General features: G+C 39.8%; 1 protein-coding gene across 1 annotated transcript in view; it reads right to left on the bottom strand.

Moving 5' to 3' along the window:
• Positions 1-11588, bottom strand: part of LOC135470707 (protein enabled-like) — a 31390-nt gene extending 19802 nt beyond the window's left edge. Inside the window, exons 1-2 of the mRNA XM_064749742.1 lie at positions 11393-11588; positions 10712-10911 (exon numbers count right to left, since the gene is read on the bottom strand). Of these exons, the coding sequence (XP_064605812.1) occupies positions 10712-10911; positions 11393-11588 (396 nt within the window). The remainder of the gene's footprint in view (positions 1-10711; positions 10912-11392) is intronic.
• Between the last annotated feature and the right edge of the window lie 495 nt (positions 11589-12083).

Raw genomic sequence — 12083 nt, 5'->3', positions numbered from 1 at the left:
TCGAATAATGGCTATGTGAAGTTGCGTTAATAATGGCATTGCTCTAACTATCCCTTGACTATCTGACTATAAAGACAAAAAAAAAAAAACAAAAAACTTGTCATTAACGCTGAAAAATTATTAAGCAAAAACACGACCAGACTCTACACTACTGTTAAGTTCAATACATTGGGGTTTTCTCAGTGTCATTGAGGCGACCGTTTTCATTAGGGCGACCCCCGCTGGTTGCCTTAATGTTTGTCCTTATGATTTGTAAAGCCAGAGCCAAATTTGAATGACTTAGAAGACTGACAGTGTTGTTCAGCTTAATAGGAAGTTATGAAGCCACCTTTTGACGTCCTACCTTCTGTTTGCACCCAGTTTTATTCACTTCTGAAATGAGTGGTGTATATCTGGCCTATGGTGAAAAGATGACATTTAGACGACCACTAAAACTTCTTGTCGTTCACTAGACTTTTCACCTGTATGTGGTAAATAACATGCCTGGCTATGCCATTTTTTATGCTCCATACTATTATTGGCTTTTAGTAGAGAAAGTCCCTTGTCTAGGTTTTTTTTTAACATATATACATGTACGTTATCGGGGGTACAACACGGCGCCGTGCAACGATGATTGGCAATGCTGTCACGAGGCTGTCTCGTACGTTGCAACAGCCAGGTTTAATGACGCGATGCACAAGATACGAGCCTGTCTTAGAGTCGCGGAAGTGTTTGGATCGAGTGAGTGAGTGAGTGCTTGGGGTTTAACGTCGTACTCAACAATTTTTCAGTCATATGACGACGAAGGAATCATTAGGGTGCATGTACGTGTAATGTGACTCCTTGTTGCAGGACGGATTTCCACCGCTCTTTTATTTAGTGCTGCTTCACTGAGACGACTTACCGAAGGCAAGTAAGCCGCCCCGCCCGAGCCATTATACTGATACGGGTCAACCAGTCGTTGCACTATCGTTGCTGAACGCCAAGCGAGGAAGTTACAACTTCCTCTTTTAAAGTCTTAGGTGTGACTCGATCAAGGATTGATCCTGGATCTACCGGCCCCGATGTTTGGATCGAGAAAGAATGATCTAAGGTAGGCTAAGCCTTTTAAGTGTTACTCTGTACAACTATTTAAAATTGTTGAAAACCGAGTGATTGTAAAGCTTTTACAAATTGGGAACTGGTATACTTATTATAGACAGTTAATCGGTTAATTGCTTCACAATCAGCGAATCACATTCCCGCGGCCTCACAACAACAACAACAAGAAGCTAAAAATCACCGAGAGTGCTTGCTAAAACTAGCACATCGGAGTTTGTAGGGAATAAGTTGCTGTCTCCACATTTCATTCATGCGATGCAATTGTCTTTCCGGTTCCCTAGCATGAAAATTCGTTAAATTAAGTCACTCAATCAATCAATCAGTTTCTGGGGAGCTATTGTAGCTGTGGATTGCCGACCTATCAATCGTATTTTCAATGCTGGTCATCAAAAGACAGTGACATGAATGAATTATAGAGACAGCAACTTGTTCCCTACCTTAGGGATGTAGATTAGGCCGACTTTAGGCCTACGTTTCAGTTATTGCCTTTTGTCAGTTTATCCCATAAAAGGAAACAAGTCAATAGAGCTAAATGATTCTACAAAATGGTGCATATTCACCACTGTTGTCTCCAGCCACCTGACCCCTTTTCACAACTGTCAGGACTTGTAGTACAGTGTTTTTTAGGCTATTTTGTTTAGTGTACATATTTCCAGAAATGGCAGCAGATATGACTTAAAATGTTGACTGAAACTTAGTGGTGCATGATGGTTTGACTTTCATGTATTTGCTGCACACGAAAATCATCAATACAATGGCAGGGAACCCTGCATAATTTTTTGTCTTTCCTAGTCTAGAACCACATTAAGGTTAATCGGCTTTTATGCTGCATGTTTTTGTGCTTCGGTGGAATAATTGAAAATAACTTCCTGTTTGCAGATTAAAAGATGTTGAGCAGAGGCAAAAAATGGTAAATATTTGCAAACCGCACCATTAATGTTACACATAATGAACATGTATGCCAGTAATTTCAAGATTTAAATTGAGTGGGCCCAGGCTGCTTGGTTAAGGCGCCAGTCTTTCAATCATAGGTCACATGAGTTGTGGCTTCAATCCCATTCTCGGACACGGAACTTCAGAGGTTCCCCCGTTTCCATTGTTTGTGGGGTCTTGGTGGCAATAGGTGATAAGCCTAGGGGGGCGTTCTCCCATGTGTAGTGTTACAGGAAGATCGACTGTTTCACATATCAAGCCTTCCACCACTGACATACATGTACGTTCGCATCGGGAGGAGTTATATGATTCTTTATACAAGGTTATATCTCATGTGGGTGAGTTCTCCAATAACTCGCCAAACTGCGGTGGTTTACCGCGGGCACCCAGCTTTTCTCCATCCGTAAAATCCGGCCATCATCATATCAGTGGAATGTTCTAGAGTATGACTTTAGGCAACAATCAAAATCAAATCAAATGAAGATCCAAATTGTGCTGTGTTTATATATGTTAAAGTTAAATATGCGTGAAGAACCCATTTTGTCTTAAAAAGTGTATCAAGGCTCATAAAGTACTGATTCTAAATTATGTTTTAAATGAGGACATGTAAAAGATTTCCTTCACATACTGAATATGATTGTTACATGTGTTTAGGATCACCTTTGTGCACACTCCATGCCTATGTTTTTGTGAATCATGAAAGTGACAATAAATGCAGTTATGTTCAACAAGATACACATTGTGTGCTATGTTTTACATTTGTTACGGTATTGAAAACAGCAACAGAAAACAGACTCAGTGACTCAATATTACAATGTAAACAATGCTTTATATATAAAAATGAGACGTACAGTTTTACAGACAGTTCAACAACAACAACATACACATCAGTATTACCGGTCTTTACAAGTTTCCAGTTCACCTTTGCGTCCCAAGGAATGTATTCCAGGAAATCCAACGTAAAGACCATGGGATAAACACACAATTCACACAAGTCACAAATTGTCCCAATCAGGTACTTCGCCAGGTTAGCGAACACGAACACAGTACACAGAACTGGAACAGTCAAGCCTTTGAATGACGTCACACCCGCAGAGCACAACACAGGGTAAATACAGGCATGGAGGTATAATCCACTTCAGATCAGTCACAGCTCCCGCAGAAGCTCACAAACGAGCCGTTCAGAGACGTAGAGTAATGTCACCTTGTGGCAGAACGAACGTCCTTTGCAAAACTGAAAACTTCAGTTTAGAGTCCTTGACGACCTTGTCGGTCAGGTGAGGTCAGCGTGTTAAACAAATTACACAGTCCACACTGTATAATCATAATAAAGATCCGAACACCAATAAACGTGACTTCCGCAGAAATTCACATAAACCAGACATCAGTACTACTGTGGTACACAAACGGTGCCGGCATAAAAATCTGTCCTCCCAAATGAAACTGGCATCACCAGCTCATATAAATATAATGGACCCTATACGAGAGCGTCGCACACTCTCCTGGCTCCCAGTGGATGCAGCAAAAATACCTCCTCTCTGCGCAGAAAACACGGCTTATATACGCTCCAGGTGGATTCAACTATTTTTAGACACTATGAAGAATGGGCAATTAGTACCATTCATTGCATTTTGGTGATGGTCCGATTCCTGATTTTTCGTTACTGGTGTTCAATCATAGGTCACACCAGACGTGGGTTCAATCCCACTCTCGAACAGGGAACTTTCAATGTTACCCTTCTTCAGTTGTTTGTGGGGCCTTGGTGTCAACAGGTAATAGTTGTATATGATGTTACAGGAAGAGTTTACTGCACATATCCAGCCTTCCACCACTGAGATACACTCGTATCGGGAGGAGTTACAAGTTTCCTCGTATGAGCATATGTCAGATGTGGAGAGTTTGCCAGTTACTCGCCAAAGGTCGATGATTTACCGTGGCCACTCTGCTTCCCTCCACCAATAAAATCTGGCCGCCATTAAATAATTGAAATATTCTTGAGTTTGATGTTAACCAGCAATCAAAAATCAAAATCCATTGCCCTTAAGGCAGATATATGTGATATGTCAGTTACTTGCGAAAGGTTGATTTTTTGAAATATTATGAAATTTCCTTTAGTATGACGTTAACTAACCATCAGAAAATTATTATTAATAAATACAAAAACTTATAGATTTCTCTGGATCAGAGGATTGCACCCTCACCATATAATAACTTCTCGTTAATATATTTGATTGGAGTTTTACGACCTTAGCCAGGCGTATTTCACATGTTTGGCAACTTTTGTAAGGAGGGAGACATATTATATGTGGTCGTCTGAATGACACTGTCTAAACATTAGTCGACCAAAGGCAGACATATACAGCACTGTGTTATACATGGTCGTCTGAATGACACCGTGTAAACACTGGTCGACCAGAAGAGGTCATATACGACATTCTTTTATATGCGGTCGTCTGAATGACACCGTGTAAACAATGGTCGGCCAAAAACAGACATATGTGACATTCTCTTATATATGGTCGTCTGAATGACTGTGTATAAAGTATATATTGTGTACTTGGGCGACCGCTTTGAAGTAAGAAGAGTCATCTAGGTAACCAGCTTAAATTTGAATATAAGTTATGGGGATCCTATATTTCTAACAACTTTGATATATACAACACTGTCTTAAAATGTATATGAAAATTGGCATAGTTGGGAATACATCTTTACTAGAAGGGTAGATAACCACTCCAATTAAGTGGTGGCTTTAGGAAATCTACACAGGGCATTTAAAAATTTACACATTTCTCTTCAAAGGTTCTTGGTGTTTATGGGAATCCTATATTTATAACTTTGATACATTATACAACATTGTCTTAAAATGTAAAGAAATTTGTCATTTGGGCAACATATTAACAACTAAATACAAGGTCTTATAATAGCTAAAATATCGTATGAAAATTTGTGATCGCCTGGATGACTCATTGACTTTTGGGTGACCAGATATACACGGTGAATTGTGTATATTTGTTATTTGATAGATGATTAATTATTTGTCTATGCTTTTTGATTTTTAAGTGGTTTAGGAGGAAAATGAAAAACTTTTTGTTTTACAGATGTTTAGTTTGAGCAAATATATCAGTTTATTAAGAATGGTTGCCCAAATGACTATTTTTCAGGAATTGTTGTCCAAATATACAATAAAGTGTAAACTTCCCTTTAGTTAGTGACACGTAGCAACACAAGCTCTACACATGAATATGTTGGAAGTTCATAGTCTTGCAAAGAAAATCAAATTAGAACACTTTTTCTAATGCATAATGTTTAACTAAATAAGCTTGGTTTCAACACCAAGAACTCATTTCTTCGGGTCATAATTATTCAAAAACCAGTGGCATGATGGGGAATGGGCGTGGAGAGTAATTTGCCGTAAGAACAAACTCTACGCAGAACACATCCTGCACTATGCTCTCAGCGAATAGACTACATTGTTTTTCACAAAATTGTCTAACATCGAGTTTTAAAACCATAATAATATACTACAACAGATTAAATTATATTCATGTATTAAGGTTTTGTTATACTAAAACGTGTAAACAATTTCAATATAGCAGAGGCAGAAACATGATTTACAGTAAGATTGATAGCAGTTTAGAAAAACCGATGTTGCCCTCCCTCAGAACATGTTGAACTCCGCCCAATATCCAGCATGCCACTGGTTTTTTAACAATTATGACGTCACTCGAGGCCATGGGTTCTTATGGAGTCTTAACATCATAAATTAGGAAAAGTTTTCTAACTTTATTTCCATGCTATAATGGTAACTTCAAACATATCAGTGTGTACAGCTTATGTTGTTACATGTCACTGACTAAAAGGAAGTTTGGTAGCGAGTATGACATTTTACAGGCAGCTGAAAATAGGCGACTTTCTAAAAGAAATACACTATAAGAGGAATTCTCCAATCGAAGGATAAAGTCCGATAAGTGACAAGGGCACGCCGAAGATGATTGGTCCACGATTGTCTGTGAAAGTGTGATTTTTCTCAGGGCGGATGGGTTGACAGTAGCGGCTGTGATGCCGAGCTGGCGATGTATATTTCAATCCTAGGAAATCTACAGAGTAAACCGGCCCGGATAGCACAGTTGGCAGAGCGTCCGCTTTTAGAGCGGTAGATCCAGGGTTAATCCTGGGTCGAGTCACACCTAAGACTTTAAAAGAAAAAGTTGTTAACTTCCTCGATTGGCGTTTGGCATGAAGGGAATAGTGCAACGACTGGTTGACCCGTATCAGGCTTACTTGCCTTCGGTAAGTCGTCTCAGTGAAACAGCACTATATAAAAGAGTGTTGGAAATCCCACCCTAAGGATTCCTTCGTCGTCATATGACTGAAAAATTGTTGAGCACGACGTAAAACTCCAAGCACTCACTCCCCTACAGGGTAAACTGGAACGAAATAAAGAGACAATGAGCGATACAAGCTCCAAAGTAATGTCTTAAAAAATAGCAAGTGGCGAAACGTAAGCTCACAAAGTACTCTGTACAGAAAATGGAGTACGAATGTCGAAAGGCGTGAAAGCCGACATCTCCAAACCCAGCAAACTCCTTCACAGTGGATGACACAGTAAATGACCACTCTCAAATGGACAGTATATGACTGCTGTCAAGTGGACTTCGTAGTAAATGACTACGAGCTTCACAGCGCCGTCGCTCATATTTATAGACTAACGTACAGAAAATTCTGTATGGTTTGATCGTAAACATGTTTACAACACCGACACATATTTCCAGAATGTATACCCTGTGTACAATGACACTAAATTCATGAACGCCGAAGCCTCGAGAATGCTCGACTGAATTACAGCGCAGGCTATAACGTACACAAAGGGGAAACTGTATTTCAGACAATGACCCGGTAAAATAAAAAAAAATACAATACAATATTTAAATCAAATAAATAAATAATTCTATACATATATATTATATACATACATTATATATAATTCCTGTGTTGAATTAGGAGCTTACCCCGAAAACCCCAAGAAAACAAGCACCCAAACAAACTGAAATAAGTCTGGTGTGCAAAGGTTTGATCATGTATAGCTAAATATAATGGGATGTTATATAAGATTTATGATTATCCCTTCTCGCTACAGTAACAACATTGAGCCAGTGGTTTAACCCTCTGAGCCACTGAGGAACTCGGTGAATGTTTAAGAGGCAATACGGAAGTTTTGGGACAAAAATCCATATTTACTAATTAAATCAAATTGTCTGTATTCGCAAATTATTGCCCTTCAGTATATAGGAGACTCATATCTGTACTATTTATAGTGCTAAAATGATTCTCAAGTTATAACAAGTTATAATACCACCCACTTTATAAATCATGGGAGATTTATTACCGATGTTGAACAGTAGAACGCGCACAGACGAGGCTGATATTTTGTGAAAGGTTTTATATTGGACTACTCTGAAATAATAGCTAAAATTCCATTGGATTTGCGCTGATGGATATTTTGCGCAAAGTCTCCGGTATAGCGTTTATAATTTATAACGGCAAGACGTTCAAGGGGGATAACTTGGTTTGGACGTGTTGATTTTTAAAACAGTTATATTGTCTGCCAAAGTTTCATCAATAAAAAATCAATGGAATTTCCTCCTAGTTATATCTCTGTGATTCGGTAAATGTTTCTCTGCCTCGACAAGTATAATTGTGCAACGTCATGATCATGATAACGTTCACAACGAGTTTTTGGACAAGTTTTAATGGTTTTGCATAGCAGTAATAGTAACGCAAGTCCTAGCTCTCAAATTGACTGGCTCTTTCCCCAGCTTATTTATTTATTTGATTGGTGTTTTGCGCCGTACTCTTTTTGTAAACCTTTTTATTTCAGTTCACCGGGGAGACCTGGTGTCACATCGGAATTTACAAATGGTACCTGTTGCTGCCTCTCTGGGCAATCAGCACAAGGGGCAAAACAACAGGACTGGTTGGCCCGGTATGAGTATAATATGACTGGTGTCTTCGGCATGATGATTCAGTGGCGGCAGCATTTTGGCGACGTGAACTCGCCCTTCCACAAGAAGACACAGTATAAGCACACACACCTAATTATTACCACAAAATTGTATATCTCGTATTGACAATCGTATATTGTGTTCTAATAATCCATATAGCACCGCCCATAAAACACCACAAGGGTAAACAGGAAGTTTTAAACAACTTCCTCAGTTTAAAACAACTGCGTCTATTTTGTTCATTATTATTTCGGTCATATTAAGACGGGGTCACCTTGTATAGCAGTCCTGATCCAATGTCGACATATAGTGCTGCCTCACTGGAACACCATGCCGAAGACACCTGACACGACGCCTCTCTGGAATGCCATGCCGAACACATCTGACATTACGCTTCATTGGAACGCCATGTTGGAAGACGCCACACACAACACCTCACTGGAATGTCATTCTGAAGATACCGGACGCTACGCCTGGCTGGACCACCATGTCTAAGACACCTGACACGACCCATTGCCACATGGAGAGCCATGCCAAAGACACCAGGAGCAACACCGCAGCCAGTCACATTATAGCGATACCGTAATTGCCTACCAGTATTTTGCAAATTCCTCTTGATCACGACGTTTTGATATGACCAAAATGTTGTTGATGGATGCTTGGTTTGTTGGTGTCGATGTTTAACGCCCTGCTCAAGAATTTTTCACTTATGTGATGTGGACCAACATTTTATGGGTGGGGGTAACTGACATGTTTAAAGTAAAGCAACCATAGTTGGCAGGTTATATTGGGAAAAAGGTGTGACAAATGTCATAGCGGTGGGTGGTAAGTAGACCCCAGAGAAAGCGCCGACAAGAGAGTGCACCACCGAAATCTTATTGCCGCCAGGACCGCGGGAACTATGGAAGCAGGGAATTTCCTTAATAATGGTCCTGAACCAAGTGACCTAGCAATGGATGGACCCGATGCCCCACCACTTCTTCTAGTGACAACCCAGTGAAAGCAATTGTGATGTCAAAGAAAGATCGAACATATGTAACCAATGTGTAACCAATACTGTTGATCTATTTGCAACAAAACTGCTCATGATTGGTCAATTGCGTGTTGTTCATTGACAGCTTGGAAAGGTCTGTTGACAAGCAAGCACGTTAACCACCTTTCCGTTGAATAAGTACTGTTGCTTTCCTACACGGATGGAATGTCTCATAGACCATGAGCTTCACACGGATCCTTGGCTAACATTGCAGAGAGAATAACGCCTTTTTAAATAATACCATGTCTTTCACTGTCATTCGGGTTAGGCCTGTAGCATTCCACCATCTTTACAATGGCTGCTAATAGTTACTCTCTGCCTGAGGTACCCACCAATTCAACGGAAATCTGCAATATTGCCTCGTTTTGGTTTTTACTAATTTTATATTCTGTCGCTCTTTGTCCATCGGCTTGTCTGTAAGAGAGCTATAATAAAAACCTTCAGGAATTTTTTTAAAAAAATAGTCCGCACGCTGCTGGCAGACCTTCCCACGTACAGCTGGAGAGGAAGCCGACGTGAGGTGGACTTGAACTCACAGCCACCGCGTTGGTGTGAGGCTCCTGGGTCATTGCGCCGAGCCGGCTTGGTTTTTAGGACTATGCCGTATGGAAATGGTGAGTTTCAGCTCAGTAACTAAGTAAGGTGCGAAACTTCTATTCACGAGGCCAAATGTGGGTTCAATTCCGACCTTGGACATCACAAACTCATGAAAAAGGGACAAACATGGAATGTGATAACATAATTTATTGACTGATCCGACCTGCGGACTTGTTTAAATACTGATATAGAATATACAACGATCGACTGTGCTGTCAGCCAGCGAATATGTGCACAAGGAATCTAAAACTAAATACTGCATGATGAATAGTTCTTGAGTCCAGTTAGAGGGAGGTTTGTAAAAAAAAAAAAATAAAAAAAAAAAATAAAACTCAGAAAAACTAAATTACAGAATACAATACACAAAACTCAGCTTTGAGCTATATCTTTGTTTGAACTACAATTCTTTTCAGTACGAGGAATCTACAGTCTCGTGTTTGTTATTATCTTCAAACATATGTACACACTTAATACAGTGGAAATATAATTTTAGTGACGAAAGTAGGAAGACATGTACTGAGTGATTGCCTTTGTTCATATCAGTTTAACTCAACAATCTTTCATAACAAGAAAGCATGAATGCAGTTAAAGAGGCTATACCGGGGATTTGGGGCAAAAATAACTTTTAGCATAATCCCAATCGAATTTTTAATATTATTTTAGAATAGTAAAGTAATTACTTCTTCAACAAAATATCAGATTCGTCAGTGCACGTGTTATCGTTTAAAATTGGTAATAAGGTTCTTAAAAGTCCTATAACGCCTTCAAAATTTAGAATCATTTCATCACCATAAATAGTACAAGTACGAGTCTGATATTTTCTCAGAGGCAATAATTTAAACTATTCTCGGTAAATACAGAAAATTGGATTTGATCAGCGAATATGGATTTTCAGTCAAAAATCCCCGGTAATAGCCTCATGGTGGGTTCGTGGCGGGTTGGGCGGTAGGATTTAACCAGAAACTTGTTCTGCCATTTGCCATGGCCCAAGTTCCGCTTTTTTTCTGACAGTTCCAGAATAGTCAAATGTTTACTTTTTGTTTAGAGTGTACCCACAACAGCACACATATCCGAATGGCATCATGGGAGGTGCAGTCGAACCGTTGCAATCGGAGTGCCCTGAGGGCACTGGGGTTGATTCGCATTCGCCTGGCAGCACACAGAAACAAGGCTTGGGTCCAACCATAAGCTCTAGGGCTTCGTGTGCCATCACGTAACTCCACTCTCTGGGAGTTTTCGGCCCACAGCGACCCGACACAAAATCACCTGAATATGGACAAAACATTTACAAGTACAATATTTTATAACCATTTATGGCGCAATTAACACTTACAAAGAAATTACGAATAAAGTCAGAAAAATACCTGTACGTCTCGCTAAAATACTTACAGTTACTCTTCACTACGAAAAAAAACCAAAAAAAAAAAAAAACGGTGCCAGTTCTGGTATCGAAGTGACATCCTGAGTTGATGCCACAGCCTGTGCAATATCAGTGCAGTTAACACCAATGAAATCACCAAAGTGCGGCCAGGTAAGATTACAGGTGAATTGGAATTTCTGTGACCATAATATATAACTCTTATTTTGACGTAAAAAAATAATTAACATACAACATATACATATATATGCATGCATTTTCATATCAGCATAAAAATGTTAATATTTAGACAATAACACGAAGTTAAATAAAAACTCAAGAGATAAAAAAATGAAAACAAAAAAGCGTGAAAGACAGCAAAGTACTTACCCTCCATATAGTTGTAGTAGAAACTTCCCAAAGGACCCATGCCTCCCATGCCTCCCATGCCTCCCATGCCACCCATGCCACCCATACCCCCCACGCCTCCTCCTCCCATTGGGCCAGTTTGGCGCTTCTTCCTGAGGGGCTCAGCTGACGTCATCAGTGACGTAGACAAGACGCACACGAGGATAGCCGTCAACATTGTGGTGTTTTTTATGACGCGAAAATCTCCTGCAAGCAAGATATAAAACAATACAATGCTATCATTCGACGGTCACCATTTTATGAATTGAATTTAAGGTGAAGTTTTTCAAGAACACAACGTCGTTAATTTACTATAGCTAATCTTACCTTTATCACTTTGTCGTCTTTATCACGGTAGATGTAACGTGAATATTTGTTGCTGCTGACAGAAGAGTTGTTTACGCGGGTGTATAACTTTAAATAACCAAGATGAAACAAAAAGACGTTCAAACGAGATATGAGAACATTTGCTTTCATCACTCTCTGCAAGTGTATATGATGTTTTCTGGTAATAGTGAAACTGTGCGCTGTTCTCTGCCAATCCCTATCCCCATACGACACTCTCTGCGTAGTTTGCAAATTATCAGCCATGGCATTAACCCATTCTGCCAACGAGTCTTTATTATCTAAATCTTGGGGGAGGGATGGGGGGGAGGGGGGAGGAACCCGAAGA

The sequence above is a fragment of the Liolophura sinensis genome, chromosome 7 (genome assembly GCF_032854445.1).
Source record: "Liolophura sinensis isolate JHLJ2023 chromosome 7, CUHK_Ljap_v2, whole genome shotgun sequence".
In the NCBI taxonomy this organism is placed as follows: domain Eukaryota; kingdom Metazoa; phylum Mollusca; class Polyplacophora; order Chitonida; family Chitonidae; genus Liolophura; species Liolophura sinensis.
Note: the sequence above shows the minus strand (reverse complement) of the source record. Positions and strands in the feature narration are given on the sequence as shown.